The 24991-nt window shown below is 31.6% G+C and overlaps 3 protein-coding genes and 1 pseudogene across 4 annotated transcripts; 2 read left to right on the top strand and 2 right to left on the bottom strand.

Moving 5' to 3' along the window:
* The first annotated feature begins 687 nt into the window (after positions 1–687).
* Positions 688–2227, top strand: LOC111897084 (replication protein A 14 kDa subunit B). The gene is made up of 3 exons (XM_023893055.3): positions 688–848; positions 1352–1619; positions 2015–2227. Exons 2-3 carry the CDS (start codon positions 1364–1366, stop codon positions 2077–2079), a joined length of 321 nt encoding a protein of 106 aa, XP_023748823.1. The 5' UTR covers positions 688–848; positions 1352–1363; the 3' UTR covers positions 2080–2227.
* Positions 2228–2254: 27 nt separating this feature from the next.
* Positions 2255–4459, bottom strand: LOC111897083 (F-box/kelch-repeat protein At1g57790). 2 transcript variants are annotated; one of them, XM_023893054.3, is made up of 4 exons: positions 4301–4445; positions 3736–3830; positions 2540–3649; positions 2255–2464 (listed from the first exon to the last, which is right to left on the bottom strand). In XM_023893054.3, coding segments are annotated over exons 2-3 (1104 nt in total). In that variant the 5' UTR covers positions 3738–3830; positions 4301–4445; the 3' UTR covers positions 2255–2464; positions 2540–2547. The 2 variants fall into 2 exon arrangements, with proteins under 2 accessions (XP_023748822.1, XP_023748820.1); XM_023893052.3 differs by lacking the exon at positions 3736–3830 and having other exon boundaries at positions 4301–4459.
* Positions 4460–14473: 10014 nt separating this feature from the next.
* LOC128127825 (formin-like protein 1) lies at positions 14474–15593 on the top strand (annotated as a pseudogene).
* Positions 15594–17088: 1495 nt separating this feature from the next.
* On the bottom strand, positions 17089–19459 carry LOC128127824 (protein FAR1-RELATED SEQUENCE 5-like). The gene is made up of 2 exons (XM_052766528.1): positions 17198–19459; positions 17089–17115 (listed from the first exon to the last, which is right to left on the bottom strand). The coding sequence occupies exons 1-2, from the start codon at positions 19457–19459 to the stop codon at positions 17089–17091; spliced, it is 2289 nt and encodes a 762-aa protein (XP_052622488.1).
* Between the last annotated feature and the right edge of the window lie 5532 nt (positions 19460–24991).

Genomic DNA, 24991 nt, shown 5'->3' with positions numbered 1-24991 from the left:
ATGTTTTAAAAATACTGATTTTACTAAATTAAAAATGAAAATTTTTGGTCTTATTTTTAGGACGTTTCAATTGCCGCTCCTGTTGACATCCGTGGTCACACCTGAAGCTCCATTGTTTTGTTATACTTTTTCGACTAAGAACAATTACTTAAGAGCTGCGAATTACTTACTAAGTCACAATATCGTAACTCATTTAAATTCGAGTTGATAACAGATAGATGAGGAGCTCTTTGTGGTTCTCTCCACGACCATTTAGAGACAATGATAGTGTGTGTAAGAGAAAAAAAAGGTCCATGTGGTGTGAATAGTCAATTTTCTATTTTCCTTTTTTTTTAAAAAAAGTGTTAAAAGAAGAGAAAAAAATTAAAAAATAAAATAAAAATGGAAAGACATACTTTTCAAATCTTCGAGGATTAAAACCACAAGAATTACTTGATTTTGCATGCAAGTGGAATTTTTTTTTGGATACTATGTACAATTTTTTTTTTCAAACATAAGGATTAATCTTTTTTTTTTTGTTTAATTTTTTTAATGATAAAAAAAACAAGGTTCTTGATATGCACCTCTACCAATAAGTCGTAACCTATATTTGGCTAGGCCCAAATATTTCTGTTTGAACTAAAAATCATTTCCATAAATTTTGTAATCTTATCAAAACATAAATCGGGTCCTGTTTATTCGGAAAGCCGACCCACACCAGTTACGGGTTGGCGGGAACTTTTACCGCCTCTGATGGCATTAGGGCTCCAAAAATATCAGTCCAGTTCAAAGAATTTTCAATCTGCGCCTCTGCATCACAGATCGTCTCCCCGAAAATCTTATCTGATCGACTCAGCTCACGGCAACAGGTTGGTGATGAACTCTTCTATTTTTCTTTGTCCGATTGTGTGTTTGTGTTGTAAAATTCTTTGATTGTAACCTTGTTATGCGCTTTCACCAGTTAACAGTATATGTCTAGTTTTCTACAAAATTTGCGATATGTCGATACTGGTAATGGAAACATACCGGTTTTTGGCGTATAGGCCGCTTCATCGGGTGATTCACAAGAAAACACGTTAGAAACCCCCTTTCTTTTCTCTCTCTATGTACTTCACATTTTAGTAGGGTTCGGGATATGGATCACTGTTTTACTAATCGTGATTCTGTAGTTTATAATCCTGAAAAATATGCTACACCATGTCTCGACTTAATTTGTATGAACACCACATGTTCGATAAAATGCATCTGGGGGTTTCTGCTGTTCTCTTTGAGGTCTATACTATATATACCTAGTCGTCTAGCTGATTGAAAGTTATTTTGTTTCTAAGTTGAGTGAACGAATCAGATCTTGAAAACCTTTTGCTGTTTAAAGTGTTTGTAGGAGATGGATACATCGAACCCAGCTGTCCTTGTCAATGGTGATCTGCTTCGTAACTATGTGGGCCGAAGAGTACGGACAGTGATTCAGGTAGTAAGACCTGATGGTGGTGGCCTTATTGGGAGATCGACAGATGAAAAGCAAATTTCTGTAAAGGGCCACCCTCCATCTGATCTTAGTACTTTTGTTGAAGTAATTGGTGTTGCTGATAGTGCACAATCTATTCGTGCAGAGATAGTGACCAACTTTGGTGATACTTTTGGTATGGCTTTTCCCCCAATATGAAATGTCCATTTTATCTTCAAATCCTAATGAATTAGTAAATATGTGTTTAATTTCTTATTTTAACTGGTGTTTGCTAGTTATGTTATAATATGGGTTAAAAGCAATTACATAATTCATGTAAAGGTGATAGGAGCTACAAATGCTATAAACAAGTGCTATTTAAGATCTACTTTTACTTTTTTTTTTTTAATCTGGGAAATGTTTAAAATGTTTAAAGATTCCTACTTTTGTTAAAAAGAATCACCATTGATGCGGGGAACCATAGTGCATCAAAAAGACACCCACCACAAGTTTGAAATATTTGAAATACCAATTATGATTTGTTTCTCTATAATTGATTATTTGTTTATGTTATTGATTGATATTTTGCAGATACAAATAACTTCAACCAACTTTGCCAACTTGCTAATGGAGAGTTTAGGCACTTGTTTATCTGAAGAGGACAAAATGGAGTCCTGTCTACTTAAATGAATTTAGATGAACTTGGCTACTTATCTTTTTTTCTTATCTTTATTTCTGAAACTTTGGTGGCATTTGGTAAAAGTTGTCTTGTGGCTTTAATGCAAAGTTGAAAGATATTATGCACTCAAACATATAAATGCACCATGTATCTAGTCAAAACTCAGGTACATTAATGATTAAACAAACCATTATCACAAGAAAAAGATAAAAGTTATCTCTTACTTTTACATAATAAACTACATAAATTATGTAACTTTCTAAATCCTACTACTTGGGTTCTAACAGCATCTCCTAGTATACATCAATCCTCATGTTACATCCACAACACATTTTTCCCCACTTATTAATCTTTAATCACAACTGCAAATAACAAAAAACGAATTTAGCCATAACAATGAAACCAATCATCAGAAATAAGTAGAGTAAAGAAATTACCTTCACCACTAGCTTTCCAATGCTGATACGTCATCAGGCGGGTCGACCCAAATACTTTCAAATGGATCTTGTTCGCCCCAATCATGACACTGTTTCCGAGGGTAATATCGTTTATGATCAAGAGAATAAGAAATACACCGTTTCCCATAAAACCGAACTTTAGAGAAATAAACACAATTCCTCATCATACCCAAAAGATCCGTTCTTGCATGTGACGACAAAAAACTAGCGAACAATGTCACACCTTCAAGCGTTTTCATTTCTACCCACTCTTTATTTTCTTGATCTAACTTATAAATAATCGGGTTTTCACTATAACATGTGTAAATAACAAAAATGTCACCTTTATTTTCCGCCATAAACTTCCCTTTCCACCAATTTTTCACAAAGAAATTATCAGGGCAACGAGGTGGGGGGACAATCCGGATGCTCCATGTGTGCTCTATCGGGTCATAAACTCCAAGCCATCCGGTTAAACTCAAACAGTAAAACAACCCGTTACAGAAAACAAGTTTGTTCCAAATACTGCTAACGAATGGCAACCGATTATGGTAGTTTACAGTAGTCCATTCGGTTGCATTTGGTGAACAGGTGCTAATGGCGACGACTGTAGGGCTGACGTGTTTGACTGTGAAAAGAATACAGTTTTGCGATTTGGGGGAGTTCGAAAAGGCGACGATTTGGTATGTCATTTCGAATCTGGGTAGTTTAATCATTTCCCTTGTGAAGGGATTAAAGAATAGGACGCGTTGTGTTCTTGGTTTGTAGAGTAATAACCACCCGTCTTTGTTGTAACAGATTCTGCATCCATGGAGTTGTGGTAATTCGAGAGAGTATGTTTTGCGTTTTGATGGGTCGTAGAACTCGAAGAGGTGGCCGAGTTTTGGGAAGTACATTAGCCATGGCGGTTTGTTGACTTTTCTGACTGATAAAGCGACTGAAAGCCATTTTTTGCAGACGGAAGATGTGCGGATGTTGTCTTTTAGAGTTAATCGGGAGATTATGAGTTCGAGAAGTTCAGACGGAAGGATCGACCATGATTCGTGATGATCTTGCTCGTCGTTTTCTTTCGTTGATACTCTTTTATCATCCTTGAATGTTTCAGACAACCTACAAACGGAAAATTTTAAGAATTATTTTGCGAAAAGAGTTGAATTCTATGAAATGCAGACTAAAGTCACGAAACCAGGATCTACATTTATGATCTATAGACTATAGATAGAATTGAATGATGAAGGAGCACGGAAGCACAAAATTTCTCTGTTGCCATTAAAAATACCTGATTCATACACTAAACAGAAACGTAAGTTACGTAATCTAGTAAGAAGATAAAATATAATCAACTCAGATCGAACATTGAGAACATAAGTTTTTACTAGAAACCCTAAAACCTAAAAACCTACACCTGCCAAACTTTATAAATTGTCGATGAATGAACCAAAACCACTATTTGTCACATACGTATACAATCCAATCAAGCAATTACAGAAAACGCAACAAATTCCATAAACTCAGCTGAATTACGACAATATGTAAATTACCAGCAAAACGCACACATGCTACCATTAATTTGGACCAAATTCACTTGAATTGAACAGAAACTGTAGCTGGATTGTAAAATCAAAGACGGATCTCATTTCTATAAACCCTAAAATCCAAATTCATCAATAAACCCAACAATAATTCAAACTCCAAACAAAAAACAGTAAGGAGTCCTCAAACCGAATTGGATTTCACTTGGAGTTGTTGAAGAGGACTTACAATCGGTGTTTCCTTCTCTTCCTTCCTGCCATAATTGCGAACAGATTAAGCTAAGCTCCTCCCACCACCAGTGTATGTGTGTTTTTGTAGAGAGAAAGATATGTTGAAGAGAGATGATGGGAATGGGAATGGGAATGACTGTTGTTGTCACGTTATGAAAACACCTAGGCTTTGTTACTACAACACGTGTACACAAAGAACTTATCTGGTGAGACGGGCCGCAGGGTACGTGGTAGTGGTAACTAATGGGATTGTTAGGTGAAAGATTAAGGGATGAGGTGGCAAGTTTTAATTGGTTGAGGAATGAGGGTGTTTGGAATACATTCGGTGGTCATCTCTGGAACTACCGTCACATGTGGGAATCGACAAGCTGGGTGCTGTCTATCCGCTTGTGGGTAAATCTGTAAATGATCCAAGCATGATGTGGCAATCATTCTTTGCACCTTGATAAAAGTCACAGCAGAATAAAAAAAAATGTTAATTTCTATTATAATAAATAAATAATTTTAATTTTTTATGTAAAATCTCATTTTAATAAAACTTTCATAAATATTATGCTTTGTGTGATATAGATATATATTATACAACTCATTTCAAAATTCAAATTTACGTTTTCTAATTATATGTTAAATTTGAAGTTATAATAATTTTAAAAATTTTAATATATCTCTTAATTAATAATTTATTTAAAATGAGTTATTTAAAATAATTGATTAATAATTATAAATTTCTATTTTAAAATTTTAATTAATTTTATAACCGTGTTTTCCATATGTTATAAACTAGTTATTTAGATAAACTAATCATACATATTTATAAAGCTAACATTTTTTCTTGAATCTCATGCATTTGAAACCCCCATTTTTTTTTCCTTTCACCACATTCATTTGAAACTCCCATGACTTTTCGATTTCCTTATAATAATAATAATTATAATTTGGTAATTAGGTTAAATAAATATCAAATCTAAAGTGTATTCATATATAAACTAAATTTGAATATTAAAATAATATTTTTAATTTTACTTATGAAATTATGTTTTTTAAGTTTTAACATATTATACTTAATTTATTAGTTTTAATAAATTGTTGGATGTAAACAATTATCATTTTAAAGGTATAATTTTTGAATAATTTGTATAAAATACTTAAACTATTAATTAAAATATAACATTATAGTTTCCAAATAAGTAGCTTAAAATATTTCTTAAATATATTTTTATAATCGTTGAAAGTTTCCAAATAAGTAGCTTAAAATAACTTACAATAACAATAGTTAAAAACAACTATATATAAATGATTATATTGTTAGCTTTAAAATAAAAAAACAATGTTTGATGTTTTAAATAATTATAATGATAGAAATTAAAACATTAAGCAAATTAATTTTAAAAATTAATTAATAATAAAAACAACTATATATAACATCAAATCATATATTATATTTAATTTTATTCATGTGTAATTCGCGGGTAGAAGTCATTCAAATGATTGAGATTATGAAGTTATAATAAATGTATATATTATCATATAATTCAAAATAATCAATATATTATATCAATTTAGTATATCCAAATTATTATATCAAATTTAACAACAATGTTATTGTTATATTTAAAAAGTTATATATTTGTAAATACTTCAACTATGTTGGTGTTTCTGCTTCAAAGTAGTATTATATTTCGTTCCACATTATTTGTCTCAGTTTCAAATTCGCATATCGGACAACGAGTTCAATTTAACACCCCCCCTTCTTCCAAATTAGCAAGATTGATCAATCCAAGGCCGGTATGCCAGATTCGAACCAAGGCCCAACAATTTTGAGGGCCCAAAATCTTTTATGTTTAAAATATAGCAAGTATCATTATACTCTATCTCATACAATATAGACTTTATGAGCAGAGTTTTATTAATTTAATACTAAATTATTATTTATTATCTCCCTACCTAATAAGAGAGTAGTACATTTGACACATGTCAATCAATTAGAGCTTCACATTAATTATTTGTCACTTGTCATTCTAAGGTTTTTCCTCATTAATTAAATTTCCACTAATTCACTCCTTCATTTTACACATATCAAACACGTCAACAAAAAAATTATTTATAATATCTATTGCCTAATTTATTAATTTTTTTTTATCATAGCTCAATAATTACCTTATAATTTAATTAAAATAATTTTTACCTTTCTAATCCGTGGTGCCCACGGGTTATAAACTAGTTAAGTAATAATTTTCTACCATTTTCCCAAGTTATGTCGGAGATAACGACGTTTCTATAATTATATATCATCCTTATTATCAAATAATAATGTTCATATTTAATGTAAACATGTTTAATGGACCATGTGATTGGAGCTGAAAAATGTTCCATGGTTTTCTAACTGTTTCAAAGTATTTTCTACAACCAAACATTAAATTTTCATGTACTGTTAGATACACCAAACAATCGAGGGAATTAAATACGCCACAAGATTTGTTAGTGGCTACATGTTGGAGATGTTTTTGGTCCGATAACATTTCCATTGGCAAAGTTAGTTATAAGCCCAATCAAGTTTCCAAACCGTTCAAATAACCTCAATTATATTTTTATCTATTTAATAAAATCCAATAAACTTAATATTTTGTTTAAAAAAGCTCAATGAAGTTTTTGAACCGTTCAAAAAATTCAATCATGCTTATCTGTTCAAAAAGTTAAGTTTGTTGAATTTTTTTTGAACAGACAAAACATAATTGAAGTTTTTTCAACAGTTTGGAAACTTCGATGGTCTTACAAGTCATTTTGATGATATGGTAATAAGCAACGTTCTTTGTTTTTCTTCTTTGACTTCCATATAATTAAACAAAAGTGTAATTTAGTTGGGCTTTTTTAGATAAAAAGTTAAGTTCGTTAGGTTTTTCTTGAACAAACAAAATATGATTGCGGTTTTTTGAACGATTTGGAAACTTCGTTGGTCTCGTAAGCCATTTTCCCCATTTCCATTCAGTTCATTGAGGCCACAGGTACCATAAATTATGGTATAGCAAAATATTTAGATATTTCGCTACTAATACTCAATACGAAATCATGAAACAAATTTTGGGGTTTTTTTTTTATTCCTTAAACATATTTCATCGATTTACAAGACCTAGTAAAAAAGGTTTGTTTTACATGTTTCTGATACACAATTATTTAATAGGTTTATCTTCACAAAGCACTTTCACATTTTAAATATAATGGATGAAGGAAGCTGGTTTTTCTCAGCTACCTACAAAGAAAGTTAAGAGGATGTGTTAGAAATATATTGGGAAATTTGAGTGCTGGTTGTTGATACTTTTCGATACATACATAAGCCAAAGAAAAAGTAGAGAATATATGTTGTGTACCATTAATGTTTCATTTGTAACAGTTTTGTCCTTAAGTATGGATTATAAGTGAAAAGCAATATGCAACAACATCACTAGTCTTTTACTATAACCCTTTCAAATTACCATCAAAAGAAAATTTTGGGTTGCCCGAACCACCCACTACAACATCTTCAAGGTTCACAAGAAGAGAGGGTTCACCTTTGACGATTGGACTAAAGCAGTTTTGACTTTTGAACCCCTCCTTGTTGCCTCTAAATTGAAACCTTCAAAATATATTTAAACCCAATACATTCTTTATTGGGAGTTTATCCTTTGTTTCTCAACCACTCAACAACTATGATGGTGGTTATTTGAAAAAGAAAGGGCCAATGAAGTTGTAGCCATTTTTTTCTTGAAAGATGAGGCCATTTCAAGATTGGAACATACGGGATTCAAATCTAGATCAAGTCTAATTTAGATTGTTTTTATTCTAAACGATGGAGGTATAGCCCTTATGTATAATTAGGGGTGACAAATCGTGCTATCGTTTGTGTTTCTGTCTGACACAACACGACACGACAAGGTTTTTGTAACACGAACACGACACGACACGATGTCTTGTTTTTTTTAACTAACACGAAAACGAACGAAGTAAAAAAAACGACAAACACGACACGACATGACAAATATAACATATACTAAAAAACTAGTTCATTTAATGAATAATTTATCAAATACATGACGATAAACACGACAAACACGAAAACACGATAAATAACTGCTAAATCGTGTCGAATTTCGAACACGAACACGACACGACATTGTGTTTTTTATAACTAACACGAACACGACACAAACACGAATTCAAATTTTAGTTTCGTCCTAATTTCGTTTCGTGTCGTGTATTTTTGTCGTGTCGTGTCATAAATTGCCACCCTATGTATAATCATCATTCTAAGACATCGTGATCTATCGTTTTCTATTTAAAATTTCTTGATTGAAGCAATTTACCATCAAATAGGCCATTATATTATTGTAATAAAATACTAAATGAGCAAAACATAATTTTAACTAGATGAGGCGCCCCGCGTTGCGGGGATGGATCTAAATAGATATGATAGTTTTTGGCATCTGGTGCTTCTTATGAATACGAAGGATTACATTTGTGGGAAGGATTACATTTGTGGGACGTTATCGCTTTGCTATAAGAATATTGACCAATCATGTTTTAGAAAAATACAAGATTAAAAAGCAATGGCTTTAAGAAAAGATCAAAAGAATAAGAATAATTACATTTGTGGGACATCATCGCTTTGTTGTAAAAGTGTAATCTCCTAAAATGCAAGTATTTAATAAAAACTTAATTTATAAAAATAAAACCCAATGCAAGGATAGGAAAACCTCAATTAAGGGCCAAAAGTGTGAGTTGGTTTCTCTAGGGACAAAAATTGAAAAAGGGTTATACATATCCCGTGGATCAAAATACCAAGATGAACCTTTTGATCATATACCAACTTCAACATCTTATCATCTGACTTTTGTTGCTCCGAAGTTGGCAATTCATTCTGCAAAAAAAGAACCTTACTTTAATGATTAATACTTTGTGTAAATTGGGAACTAAACAATACTTACCTGTGAATTTTGTAAATCCACTTTCACCAGCCTTTCTAAATCCCTAAAAAGGAGAATCAAAGGAATCAACAGTAGATACGGAAGAAGGTGAAGTAAAAGATATGTAGGTTTTCTGATGCTTATTACGCATGTTATCTAGTCAACTTACAAACCCTCAATCAAATTGCTCAAATCTGAAAAAAGTCATTGACTATTCAGACAAAGAAGTCAATCTACATGATTGTATCTACTGAATTACTACAATTTCAAGGCCAAAGCTATAAGAAGACATCAAAATCAACCATGCTTACCTGTGATATAATATAACCTATCTATTGTTTGGCATTATAACAATTTGAAGAGTGAAGCTTCCCGATGACGAATAGAAGTTCCACATCATACAGGTAGCTACAATATCAAAACTCAACCTCATTAAAAAATTTAAAACCAGTTGTGTGAGAAGTCAATCCATAAGATATTAGCAACTCCCAAATCATAGAAAAAAATTATAAAGCAGAACACTTCTTTGTAGGGGATTCCAATGAATCAGTAGATTCATGTGCAGGGCCGGTCCAAATGTATATGGGGCCCAGGGCAAAAAGACAAAAAAGGGCCCCTTAAAGACAAATATAATAAAAATTAACAAAAAAATATCTTTTATTCTTCACTATAAACACGTTCAATTAGCAATAACAAACAAGCCAAATTGTTTATGTTTTGAACTGGTTTGAGTTTGAACCAACTTTAGGCCCTAAAAATCATTTTAGTAATAATTGGTTTACATATATACACTATATAACCCATAAATTTTGGGCCCCTGGAATCGTGGGCCCTGGGCGGTCGTCCGGGTTGCCCACCGTCTGGACCGGCCCTGTTCATGTGAATAATTATGACTATCTTCATCATATTTTCTTACAAGGTTAAATAGTTCATGGAAGAACTCCTTGAACTTACTTTGAATCAGTCTTGGATTATGAGTCTCTGCAGGGTGCTGAAAGCTAAATATCACAAAAAGCCTCAAATTTTAGGAGAAGAAGATGATGGAACTGTAAAAAGAAAACCGTTTTTACACCTTTAATAAGATACTCATTGAAGTCAGTTACATTCAACAAACCATCTCCATCAGCATCAGATGCATTGAAGCGCTCCTCTTTTCGCCACGAAGGGTAAAATTAGGGATGAGCATCGGAACCGGGTACCCGCTTTTGGAACCGTAACCGCCTCGGAACTGCCGGTTTTGGAACCGAAACTGCCTTACGCGGTTCCGGTTCCGGTTCCTAAAGTTATGGAACTGCCTTAAGCGGTTCCGGTTCCGGTTCTCGTTTTTTCGGAACCACTACCCGCTGGGTACCCGCCGGAACCGGTTAATATATATATATATATTATCTCATATAAATATGTGTGTTACTTAGACCAATTTAGAATATATATTGGTCCGGTTTTGTCCGTCTTTGGTCCGAATTGACTTGATTTGAATCGAACTAAATTGTGGTTTTATCAACAAAAATTAACAAAATTAATGTAACCGGGTTACCCGCTCCCGGAACCGGAACTGCCGGTTCCGGGACTGGTTCCAAACATTTAAGAACTGCCTAGAGCGGTTCCGGTTCCGGTTCTAACTTTCTAAGAACCGCCGGTTCCGGTTCCGGTTCTCGCCAAATGAGGCGGGTACCCGCCTATGCTCATCCCTAGGTAAAATCACTGAAAAACGAAGATTTGAAATAAAATCAATGTTGGGCGTAATCAAATTGAATGAGAAAAAAAAGCATATGAAATTTAGGGTTTAAACATTAATGGAGGGAAAATAGAAACGAATTGGACCAACACATATGCACCAAAACCGAAAGAGATATGCTATCCTTCATCTGATTATCTAAAAATCAAATGAAATTAAATGTAAATAGGAACGTCGATGCGTAGGAAAAAAGGAAATTAGAAATTGAAGCCCTTTACCTGAATTGATTCCAGATGAGAGAACGGATACACGGAGCACGTTCAAAACCAGTCGGTATTGGAGCTGGTTGAAAACCACCTCCGCTGCCAGATTTAATAGCTATAATTAAAATCACAATAAACCCAAAATAGAAACCATACCTAGATGAAGGATCGACTTGTACCTGCCGAGAAATAAAGAAACGAAGTCGCTAAAAAGAAAAAGCGGAAACATGTCTGATTTGAATTGGAAGCGGAAGAAGGGAGAGGCGGCCTCAAAATGGAATAAAGGAGTATTAGATGAGGCGGTGGAGGAATAAGCAAAACGGTGAAGAAGAATAAGCCAGAGTACGTCGCAGTCGGATATGGGAGTCAACCAAAGATGGGGGCAGCAGATGCAGAAGAAGAAGTCGATGAACTATTGTTTGAGTTTGGGTTCGAAGACAAAGAATAGTTGCAGTTGAATAGATAAGGAGTAAGAACGGTGACAGAGAGAGGCGGTGGGAAGGATCCGGAAGCCACAACCATGGCATAGAGGAGAGTAGCCGGAGGAACAGTACCCTGGTTAAACCCCGGTTAGATACTGTTTCTAAGGATTGTCCATCTTTAATATTTATATATAATGTCGACTTCTATTTATATTAATTAAATATAGAAATCCCTTTTCCTAGCCATTTTGATTTTTATTGGCAAACAAAAATCACTTATAGTAAATCATATCCAATTAAATTTACCATGACGAGAAAACAATGTTCACTTACGAAAAACTTATATAATTAAGTAGAAAAACGTATAGTAACTAACAAAAGATAATTATAGGTTGTATTTTGAGTTTCTTTAACGAAATAGATTTTAATAAATATGTAATAAGACGCCACAAAGAACAAATTATAAAATTGAAATGACTAAACTACTAATGTGTAACCAACCAATACAACAATTTTATCGTTTTGCCAAGAACCCGACAAAACTTAATTGCAAACAATACTCAAAGTCATGCTTAGAATTTGGAAGTCAATTGAATTTCAATCAGTGTATTATTTTCTACACCATATTGAGAATTATATACATTTTTTGAAAAATAACATCTTATCTAATTATTCTCACTATTTTTGCCCATAAAACCTAACGCAAATCAGCAATCAACCAAATATTCTAGTTGTTTTATGCAATAAGGGTTGAGTGGCCGCCTGACCGGGTCTTTTCCATCTCTTGCAAATGATCATCTTTTTCATTCATCCCATCTCACATTTTTCTATTAAACTATTTAAAAAATTGAAACTAATATAAATTAAAAAAAAAACTAGTAATTAAAACGAGATTCTTGTAGTAAAAAAAACAAGTCCAAATGAAGAACATAAAAGCTAGTTTTCGAGGTTGGATATGTATGTATATGTATGGAATATCTTCAATGAGTTTTGGTCGCAAGTTGTTGCGAGTTTCTTTGAACTTATAAAGTGTTCATGGTTTCGAATAGTGGGAGCAAATTTTTATTGTGAAAAAATAAATAGATTAAAATAATATCAAGCAGAGTGTTTTTTTAAATAATTGAAAAATAGGAAAAGTAACTGCTGGAGGGGAGTCCGTAGGCAACGGTTGAAAATCGATAGTAAACCCCAAATCGGGTTTAAAAATCGCAGTACTGTGAGTCTGTATCGACCGGTTCCACTCTTGTTGCTTGTGGCTCGATATTGTCTAGCCTTATAACGGGAAGGACTAAGTTTGTGGTGATTGTTTGAAGAGCGTGAAGAGGTCCGGTCCAAAAATATAATGAATTTAGGATGAAAAGAAAAAAAATGGATTCCCAAAATCATAAATATAATAAAAATTAAATCGAAATAGACGCACCGTTATAAAATTTAATATTAATATTAAAAAACATAAATATCATCAAAACATTACAAAAATAACTAATTTAAAGAAAAATACATATATTAATACTTTTAGCTAAGTCAGTTTTTAAGAAAAAAAATATATAATTATATAAGAATTTTGGATCCTTAGAGATATGGGTCCTAAAAGACTACCCGTGTTGCCCACCATCAAAACCGGGGCATGAGCATAAATGGTGTGACAAAGAGTTTAGTGCCGTGAATTTTGAGAAGTAAACTTAGAAGACAAACAAATAGATTAGGTTGACGATTTGACCAAGTAATACAGAGTATTAGATACGACAACCTCAATAGAGGTTGACCATGACCATTTTGATGAAGTTGATTTTGATTTTTGCCTTTTCAACAAGGCATATGATATTTACGTCTAACAAACACTTGAATCCATTCTGGTTTGTATATATTTAATTTATATAAAGTGTAAAAAGTTTTTGTCAAACAAACACTAAAATAACTATTCGTTATTTTCCATTTTAAAATTTTTATATTAAATATAGGAAGTTTCATAGGATTCCATTGGAATTGTTGTTTCGTCTTCATTTGCAATGCAGAGATCTATTTTGTTTTTTTTGTGATTTTATTTATTTCTTTCATGTTATATATATATATATATATATATATATATATATATATATATATATATATATATATATATATATATATATATATATATATATATATATATATATATATATATATATATAGGGAAAAGTGAATATACCCTTGAGGGTACTAAGGTTGTGTACCCTGATTATTAAAACTACGTAGTTTTGACTTTTGATGTTTTACTCCTTTTATTTTTGTTTGACTTTACCCACCATCGTCCCCTTTTCCTCCTCCCTTATCTCTCTTCATCAGAACCGTGTATTACACCTCCTCCATTCATTCGCTACACCTACAAAAGAACAGTCACCGTCGATTCATTCATCACACACTGATGCATCAAGAACAAAATTTTCTTCCCTTCCTTTACCCACCGATGTTCGCATCCGCCACGACCACGAATGAAACTGGAATCTAAGCTCCCTTAGCTAATATTTAGACCTGCTTTCGCTTCAATTTTGGTTTACCGCCGCAGCCACCGACGAAGCACAGAGAAACCCTAATTCGCACAACTCCACCACCAGCAACTCGGCTGAATCCACCGGTTTTGATCAAACCTGCAAGACATGTGCCTATATGTAGCCATCAACCAGCGATTTCTGCTACAGAAATGTTGCTGATAAATCAAGAAAATCTTGAAACAAACGAGAAAACCCCAAAACCAAAATTAAAACCTCTTCATTGGGATAAATTGAGAGCAAGCTCTGATCATTAAATGGTGTGGGATCACCTCAAATCCAGCTCCTTTAAGTAAGAAACCTGTCGATATTCTCCTCCTTATATGTTTTTGTTTTTTCTTCTCATGTTATGATTTGGGGCCAGATTCTTTCCTCAACAATCAACCATGAAAACCAAGTTCTTGATCCAAAGAAGTCTCAGAACATCGCAATCTCATTGAGGGCACTTAGCGTGACAACTGAGGAAGTTTGTGATGCACTTTTAGAAGGTGAGCTTCTTCATTTCTATTTACACCACACCATAATTTATAAACGACACTGTATCAATCACATTATGCACCGATTATACAGGCAATGCAGATACACTGGGCACCGTGCTCCTTCAAAGTTTAATGAAGATGGCTCCAACAAAAGATGAAGAACGTAAACTTCAAGAACATCAAGACGATTCACCTCTCAAAATTGGTCCAGCTGAGAAATTTGTCAAGGCTGTTCTTGATGTGCCTTTTGCATTTAGAAGAGTTGGTGCAATGCTCTTTGTTTCCAATTTTGATTCAGAAGTGGAATACCTCAAACAGTTGTTTCAAACTCTAGAGGTAAATTTTAAACACCATAGCTCTATTTAACATCAATTGTAAATGACAATATTCATTGATTTCGTGTTTTAATAACTCCCAAATGTTTCAATCTAAATCAGGTTGCTTGTGAAGAACTTAAAAACAACATGATGTTCCTAAAACTGCTAGAAGTTGTGCTCAAAAGTGCTAACCATGATGGCAATCAATGCCAGAAACTTGGTCTTCAAATTGTTTCTAGTTTGAGTTCGGGTCTTTCAAATGTCAAGAAAGCTGCTGGAATGGATAGCACAAGAGGAGGTCATCAAGATTCATGCCCAAGAAGAGGTGTCACTTTCTGTAGTCAAAGAAATCACTAAGTATTTCCATGGAAACTCAGTGAAATTTGAAGCTCAGCCTTTTAGAATATTTATGGTGGTGAGGGATTTCTTGACTGTTCTTGATAGGGTCTGCAAGGAAGGTGGTTCCATAAACATGGAATCCACTCAGAAACTGCCAGTATTGGTAAACCGAGGTCTAGTTTTTGATGGATTTCATGGAAAGCGACAGTACTTTACTCTAATTACCAATATACGTAATGTACATTGTTTTTATTGGTTAAAAGAGTAATTACATTGCTATTTCTTGCAATTTGTCTTTTCTAGTTTTTTAATGAAAAAATTCTGTTTTTTTTTCTATCTCAGGTTGAACAAATTTCTTTTACTTTTTTTTTTTTTTAATTTTTAATTTTTATCTGTTTTTGCTATCCAACATTAGGGGTAGTTTTGGAAATGTTTGTTTATTTATCTTTACTATGAACATGGATCACCATTTTATTCTACAAATATCATAACATAACATTTGGTTTTGTGATAAACTTAAAGCCAGAAGATATCAGCTGGATTAACCCTCGATTGCTTCCCATTTGCTTGTGTATCATTTGTTTGTTTGTTTACCCGGAGGTATATTGGGCATAACATAACAATTAGACCAAATGCAAAGAAGTTGAGTGTTTTATTCTTGCAAAGATAGAAGATATCATGGGGGGGTTTCTCAAGTAAAGTGAAATCAACAATTTTCAAAGAGAAAACCTTGAAGAGAAAAAAAGATGATGATTTTTTTAGAATAATGGTTAGCAATTTTTTAGAATAATTGTTTGTCATTTCAAGTCACTTTACTCATTGTGTATTTATATATGCGATTTTTTATGAACCAAACATCCATGAATGGTATTTGATTATTGATCATAATAGATGATATTTCGCATGCTCAACAAGTGTTATGGATGGAAATAACAGATTTACGGATGTTTTGACAAAAAGTATATAAAACATGTATTTTGTGGATTGAGCTGAAATACCAACAAAGTTACATTTTTAACCCAAAATGACAACAAACTTTCGTTTTTAACCCGTAATTGCAGCAAATTTACATTTGTAGCCCAAAATGGCAGCATACTTCCGTTTTTAACCCGTTGTTGCAGCAAATTTACATTTTTAGCCCAAAAGGACAACATACTTTCGTTTTTAACCTGTAATTGCAGCAAATTTACATATTTAGCCCAAAACGACAACATACTTTACTTTTTTCACAAAATACCCTAATACTTTTGTTTTTTCACAAAATACCCTCGTACTATGTTTTTTTTTCACAAAATTCCCTAAAATTTTCGTTTTTTCACAAAATACTCTCATACTTTTGGTTTTTTCACAAAATACCCTAATACTTTTGTTTTTTCACAAAATACCCTCGTACTATTTTTTTTCACAAAATACCCTAAATTTTTTGTTTTTTCACAAAATACTCTGATACTTTCATTTTTTTCACAAAATACCCTCATCCTTTCGTTTTTTCACCAAATAACATCATACTTTCATTTTTTTTCAAAAAATACCCTCATATTTTCGTTTTTTTCACCAAATACCATCATACTTTCATTTTTTCACAAAATACCCTCATACTTTCGTTATAAACAAATTGTGGCAGCCAAATTTCAGTTATAAACACACAAATCATAAACAATCAAGAAATTTCATTCAAAAACATTAAAATTGTTAAGAAACATCAATAACTTCTATAATATTCACATATCAATTGTGCGTAAAACATGGAAAAGGTGTAGTTAACCAAAAAAAGAATGTCATTAAGCATCTACTTTTTCTTTTGCTTATAGTAACAACATGTCTCATCATTATGTATCTTGCAAGGATTCATCCGCCTGATCCATGAAAAAAATAAATAATTGTTAATATAATTGTTAGAGTTGTAAATCATGAATATTAAATTAATATAATAAGAACCTTTCTTTTTAAACAACTAGTAGCGTAATGGCCCAATCTTTGACAGTAAGAGCATGTTCGTTTTTTGGGGGCTTCTAAAGAAGACTTGATTCTACTAGCAATTTTAGGACGCCCTTTTGTAGTAGTTGGACCAAGAGGATCACGGACAGATAACTGTGGCATCATATCTATTTGCGAAGCTCCCATACAAGAACCTTGAGATGCATTCTCCAAAGACATAGATTTCTTTCGATTTGTTTGATCATCTAAAAGACTTATCAATAGCGTATTGACTTTTTGTATCTCTGAAGGGGAGTCTCTAGCTTGTTCAATTAGTTTTGTAAAATTTGAACGGACACACCATAGTGTGTACGCACTAACTCCATTTTCATTATTCATTTCTCCGATTCTGATACTATCACTACCTAGTTTGTACCTAGCATTAAGGGTCCATCGTGGTAAAATATAGTGACTCGGGAGTTCTTTAACATGCTTCTTCTTCATCACATATAGGCTATGTTTACATAAAATCCCATTTGTCTCATACTTAGCACAGGAACATGTGACGCTAACTTGATCCAAAGAACGAAAGGTAACAATGCGCCAATATTTTTTATCAACATCCAATTGCCCAACTCGATATGTGCTTTCTTCTGTAGTTTTTCCTATAGTCTCATGAGTCAAATTGGTAATAGCTTCGGTCCATTCTTTTTTGAAAGTATCAAACATCTTTCTAGTATAATATTGACCTGCTTTTGCTTCGATTGGATGCACTGAAGAAAGAACCGGCCTCGAGTTCATAGTCTTGAAGTCTTCATCTTCTTCAGCGGCCCTTCGAGACTCAATTGCTTTGTCGTATTGTACAACAAATTCATTCAACATGGTCCTCGAATTAACAAATCCATCAAAAAATGAATTGATGCTCTCACTTCGTCCGGTTGTTGTCATACCAGCAAAGAAAGTATCTTTCAAGAAGGGTTTAGCCCAATGTATACGTTGGTTATACATGTCACTAATCCAACAATTGCTTTCCAGTTCATACTTACTACGCATAACCTCCCATGTTGCTTCAAATTGTTCAATGGTGTCGCTATTTATCCATTGTTTGTGCGTTTCTTGAAAATCACTGTAACGGGAAACATACGATCGAAGGTGCTCGGTTTCATGCTTCATGATATGCCATGAACAGAAACGATGCCGAGTCTTCGGAAACACTTTTTTTATTGCATTTCCCATTGCTTTGTCTTGATCTGTTATAATTGCCTTCGGATACTTGTTAAACATACATTTGAGGAAATGTTTAAATAACCATTCAAATGTCTCTTCCTTTTCATTTTCAAGCAATGCTCCACCAAAAAGTATAGACTGCCCATGATGATTGACCCCAGTAAAGGGAGCAAAAGGCATCTTGAACTTGTTAGTCATATAAGTGACATCAAACACAACAACATCTCTGAATTTTGTATAAGCATCTCTTGATCTACCATCAGCCCAAAAGATATTTCTAGGATACCCATCATCAGACAAATCCACGACAAAATACTGGTCACTATCAACTAATGTTTTATCTTGAAAATGTTTTATAAGTCCATAAAACTCCTTTCCTTTATGTTGTTTTCGTTGCTCAGATAAGACATCAGCACATTGCTTTGAAGTAACATCAGCTATATTTGAGGTTTTCATTGTATTAACAGCCTTTTTAATTTGAGAAGGTTTCAACCCTGCTTGACCAAATTGCACCATAAGAGATTTACCTTCTATTGAACGGTGGAAACTGCTATGAGATCGATGCTTCATCACCTTTGTAGGTGTCATGGTCAAGTCGTGATTGTGTGTGTCATTAAACGAGTCCACCAACCATTTTCCATCCTCCTGTCTTGTTATTCGAAGCTTTGCTTGACATCCGGTTCTAACATCTCTACGACGTTTTTTCTCATTTTCACTTGAAGCATTTTTGTCCATCCTTTTGAAACCTTCTTTGTTGCATACATATATCTTCCGAAAAGGCTCATTTGTTTTAGGATTTTTAATTGTGTCATCTCTACGTATACCAAAGCCATGTAAAAATGAATAATCATTATAAAATGTATAGGCATCATCGGGTGTATCAAAAACCTTTCCAAGTATACTTTCTTTGTTAACTTCATCTTCGTCAAATTCAATGTTCTCACCGATACTATTTGTTTTTTCACATTCATATGTTGCTTCCAAGTAATCATTTGTGTCACTATCTTCGGTTATATATGGCTCTATAGCTTGATTAGTTGCTTCGGCTTCACTCATTGTGGTCTGCAATAGACAACGATGCATATTTCCAAATAAAAGATTAACACCAAATTATTTTATATTGAATATAATGGAAACATTATACATAAAAAAACAAAATAACAAAAATTTGCAATTTGTATGAATTCTTGTCAATTTCAATTTGTATGAATTCATGTGAATTACAATTTGTATGATTTACCTTAATTGGCTTCCATGGAATCGGAGCAGAAAAAAATCATTCATTAAAATACATTACAGCTCATAACATAAAAAATCATTCGTTAAAATACATTACAACTGATGACTTCATATTCAATTCATTTGTTACTTTTTATTATTAATTTTTCATTGTTTGCAATAAGTTGGATCAAGTTCATCCAAGTTACCCCAAAATATAGACTTTAGATGGCACCATGAAGTTAGCTCTTTAGAATAATGAATTGCCTAAACTAGCTATAAACAATGAAACTGTGTTTAGCAATGAGGTATATATCTTCAGCAGCAGCAGCAAAAAAAAAAAAAAAAAAAAAAAAAAAAAAAAAAAAAAAAAAAACGCAGCATTGCAGACCGCACGCACACAGGACCAAAAAATTGAAATTAAGGACTACATGTATGAATTGAAAACGATTCCAATTAATAACAAAAAATACAAACCTTGAAACATCATAATTAGTTGATATAAAAAACAAACGATTAGAATCAAGGAAAGTCACATACTTTGAAGCCGTCGAATTAAAAAAACAGGGGAAGCAATCGATTCCTTGTCGATTACAATTTTTTTGATTTCAATTTGTTGTAATTTTTTTTCCAGCTCCCTGAATTGCGATTCCAGATTGTATCATTCGATTTTAGTTGAATCCGATTTCTTGAATATGGAACGAATCAGGAACGTGATCACGTAGTCGATTCCTTGTCAATTTCTATTTTTTATTTCAATTCGTTGTAATTTTTTTCAGCTCCCTGAATTGCGGTTCCAGATTGTATCATTCGATTTTAGTTGAATCCGATTTCTTGAATATGGAACGAATCAGGAATGTAATCACGTAAGGAAACCTGCATACTTTTTTTAAGGATTTGTTTTATTTAGAAAATTAACCCAATAATCAAAACTACGTAGTTTTAATAATCAGGGTACACAACCTTAGGTACCCTTAAGGGTATATTCACTTTTCCCATATATATATGGAAAAGTGAATATCTCGTTAAAGGTATATAAGATTAGAAACCCAATATTTAAAACTACGTAGTTTTAATTAGTGGTTTCATTTTCTGAAAAAAAAACAATTACCTAAAACAAAATTATTACGTTTCCTTATTCACATTGAGTGACAACATCGAACACAATGTATCCTTGATTTTCGAATTATTCATGGAAATCACAATTCAATATAAATCGGCCCAATTTATGAATAAAGTTAATCAATCGTCTTCTGCAACAAATTTATTTTTTGTGACGCTATTCATCGGTTGAAACACATACACAAAATTGATTGAACTGGAGTTTTTCTTTATTTTATGCTCGTATTATTAATTTAATGAATCCAAAACACAAACAAAAAACTTGAATCCTACTGGGTGTGAATGTAGTCATTTAATCACTTTTTCAAGATTGAATTTGGATTTTCGTTTAGTTTATACGAATATTACTAATTCCATGAATCCAACACATATACATTAACATGAAACCTTACGCGTGGCTATAAACATTTAATCAATTTTTTTTCCTCCGATTACTAACACCATGAAGTTATAAAAAAAAATATTTGAACATGAATTAGAAGCCAAAGTAATTGATAGTAGATTGAATAACATCGTTAGGTTTGGATGAAGGAATAAAAGAAAACGAACCGATACACTTTAAATATTGTTTTTGGATATTTTTTTGGTTAAAAATTAAACCACTAATCAAAACTACGTAGTTTTAACTATTAGGTTCTTAATCTTAATATACCCTTGAGAGTATATTCATTTTTCTCATATATATATATATATATATATATATATAACATTTGTGCCCACGTAAAACGTCCTCAATAAACAGTTTTTTTGGTAAATAATTAATTACTAAGAAATAATTATTAGATTTTATTAGTTATTATGTAATAAAAAATTATCACTTTTAAATAAAATATTTAAGTTTATACCTTATATTTATAATGTTTGTTTATAATATTGTTTTAAATTAATTAATATTGATGTTTAGTTTAAGAAATATAAATTAATTTAATATTTTAAAGTTTTCATTTGGTTCAAATTGAATCTCTTAATTACTTTTTTTTAATATAAATCTTAATTTTTTAATAAGTATTAATGAATTATTTATTTAATAACTGATTTGTATAAAAATTTATTACTTATATCTCTTAAAATTCAAAATATGAATAATATGTTTTAGGATATATATATATATATATTCTTGATTTGGTTTTACCTTAGGGAAGTTTTTGTTTATCTTTAACAACGATAAAAAACAATAGTTTTATAATAAATATATATAAAACATTTGTGTCCACATAAAACGCCCTCAATAAATAGATTTTTTGTTAAATAATTAATTACTAAGAAATAATCATTAGATTTTATTAATTATTATGTAATAAAAAATTATCACTTTTAAATAAAATATTTATGTTTATACCTTATATTTATTTTGTCTGTTTATAATATTGTTTTAAATTAATTAATATTGATGTCTAGTTTAAAAAATATAAATTAATTTAATATTTTAAAATTTTCATTTGGTTCAAATTGAATCTCTTAATTACTTTTTTTAATATAAATCTTAATTTTTTTAATAAGTATTAATGAATTATTTATTCAATAATTGATTTGTATAAAAAATTTATAACTTATATCTTTTAAAATTCAAAATATGAATAATATGTTTTAGGATATATATATATATATATATATATATATATATATATATATATATATATATATATATATATATATATATATATATATATATATATATATATATATATATAACATTTGTGCCCACGTAAAACGCCGTTAATAAATTGTTTTTTTGGTAAATAATTAATTACTAAGAAATAATTATTAGATTTTATTATTTATTATGTAATAAAAAATTATCAATTTTAAATAAAATATTTATGTTTATACCTTATATTTATATTGTCTGTTTATAATATTGTTTTAAATTATTTAATATTGATGTCTAGTTTAAGAAATATAAATTAATTTAATATTTTAAAATTTTCATTTGGTTCAAATTGAATCTCTTAATTACTTTTTTTAATATAAATCTTAATTTTTTTTAATAAGAATTAATGAATTATTTATTCAATAATTGATTTGTATAAATAATTTATAACTTATATCTCTTAAAATTCAAAATATGAGTAATATGTTTTAGAATATATATATATATATATATATATATATATATATATATATATATATATATATATATATATATATATATTCTTGATTTGGTTTTACCTTAGGGAAGTTTTTGTTTATCTTTAACAACGATAAAAGACAATAGTTTTACAATAAACGAAAATAAATAAAATAAATATTCATAAAAAACTATAGCCTATATGCACGTATATATGAAATAGTTATAATATATATTTTTTATTAAGGACATGTTCGGTAAAATTAACTGATAGTGGACAGCTTGTAGTTTGTAGCGTTTTATTAAACGTTATATGAAGTGACATTTGGATTTGAAGCGTTTTGTTTAAACTAAATGCTAGAAGTTTGTAATTCCAAACAAGACTTTTTGTTCAATACGGAACGTTTTGTCAAACGCTAGAAATTAGAAGTTCTCAAACGTTTCGTACCGTACACGCCATGTCTCTCACAATCCTTTTGAAGGCGAATCAAACTAAAAAGAAAAATACTAATATACCAAATTTATCTTTTTTATTCTTTATTATCTATTATACTTACAAAAGCATATATAATATTATTGCAGTCCAACTCTTCACAAGCATTAGTAATAATCAAAATTGGATGATACATAGGAATTTAATTTTTCGTTCATAAATTTGTACTTATTTTGAAAAATAGTTTTATCATTTAAGACTCATCGACGAAAGCATATATTCAACACATGTATTTCAGAAAATCTAATCCCACGTGAGTTCATATTATTTGCCTTCAGGCTAGCATCTGGCAACTCCATATGAAGATTATTCGATTTGTCCACCATTTTTTTCAATTCTTTTAAAAATATATCAACTAAGAATTTTTCCATGATATGACGGGAATGAAAACAAGCTATACCATTAATATGTTACGAATGCTACAACTAATATTTTTAGAAATTACATCCATAAATTTTAGGATTATAATATTACTATATATTATGACTCGTTATAGAAAAAACATCATAAATGGTCTCTGTGGTTTTCAAAATCTAAAGTTTAGTACATGAGGTTTAGAAACGTCATAGTTGGTCCTTGTGTTTTCAAAACTTTTGACAGTTTGTCCTTATCCCTAACTCCGTTAAATTTTGTCCGTTAACTGAATGACATTTTCGTCATTTCGCTACCACAGGGACCATTTATGATGTTTTCTCGTATTTAAAAAAAATAAAAAAATGAAATAACATCCTCTCTCTCTATTTGGGTTGGGTTTATCTTCCATAAACACCTAAGAACATCCCGCCTAAAAAAACATCTCTGAAACAAAAAAAACATACACAAAATCTGGGTTTATTCTTTAGTTAGCCCCTAAAAATCATTCCAGCCTCTCCATCTTCATCTTCATTTAAAAGCCATCTTAAGCAAAACATATGTATTTCATCTTTTTCTAACAGGTACCATAACAACACCTTCCAAAGTCTGGTACATACACCTGCGATGCAAATCAAGTTTGATGGCCAGATTAGAAGTGGATACATCTTCCCTGGAGGGGTTTTTATAGTGGAGAATGGAGTAGTTTCCGTTTATGATTCAGATCGAGTTTAGGCATGTTTCAGATAATAAATCGATTCAGATCCGGTTTAGATTTTGGTTTCATATAAAAAATCGTTTCAGATTAAGATTAAGTTTCAGATTAAAGGGGTAGTTGTGAATGGTTTCTGGGTTCAAAATCAAAGTAGAAGATGATGAGGGCAGTTGAGGAAAAGAACCTCCACCCTGCCTCAATTAACACAGAGAAGGTATGTAAAGCTTCCATCTTCCTTGATTATTGTCGAATCATACCACACCCCTCCCTTCTTTAGAATTAGATGGAAAAAAACCCATGAATGCCTCGTCGGAATCGGCTAAGGAAGATGTCGCTGCCATCTACTTCTCGTACTACACCACTGTAACCACCAACGAGCACCATTGTTGCAACAACCAGCGATCACCGTTGCTGTAATCCCTGATGGGGTTTCAAACCTGCAAAAACAACCTAGATCATAAATGGGTGGTGTGTGATGGAGCAGATCTAAAACGCATGAATGGCTCATTAGAAACTGTTACTCAAGGTATAGACAAATGAGAAAAGCAAATCAATTTACTGGTAATGGGTTGGTGGTTTAGATTAGGATGGGTTTTGAAAAAATTTGATATGGGATGAAAA

The sequence above is a fragment of the Lactuca sativa genome, chromosome 8, assembly GCF_002870075.4.
Source record: "Lactuca sativa cultivar Salinas chromosome 8, Lsat_Salinas_v11, whole genome shotgun sequence".
Classification (NCBI taxonomy): domain Eukaryota; kingdom Viridiplantae; phylum Streptophyta; class Magnoliopsida; order Asterales; family Asteraceae; genus Lactuca; species Lactuca sativa.
This window is presented reverse-complemented; position numbering and strand designations above follow the sequence as displayed.

Bases quoted from the DNA above. Each gene is read 5' to 3' on its own strand.
- LOC111897084 (XM_023893055.3), top strand. From the start codon at position 1,364: ATGGATACATCGAACCCAGCTGTCCTTGTCAATGGTGATCTGCTTCGT. The intron at 1,620-2,014 runs GTATGGCTTTTC...GATATTTTGCAG, and splicing joins CAACTTTGGTGATACTTTTG to ATACAAATAACTTCAACCAA.
- LOC111897083 (XM_023893052.3), bottom strand. From the start codon at position 4,332: ATGGCAGGAAGGAAGAGAAGGAAACACCGATT. The intron at 3,650-4,300 runs GTAAGTCCTCTT...TTCCGTTTGTAG, and splicing joins AAGAGAAGGAAACACCGATT to GTTGTCTGAAACATTCAAGG.
- LOC128127824 (XM_052766528.1), bottom strand. From the start codon at position 19,459: ATGAGTGAAGCCGAAGCAACTAATCAAGCTATAGAGCCATATATAACC. The intron at 17,116-17,197 runs GTTCTTATTATA...TTCATGGATCAG, and splicing joins CTAGTTGTTTAAAAAGAAAG to GCGGATGAATCCTTGCAAGA.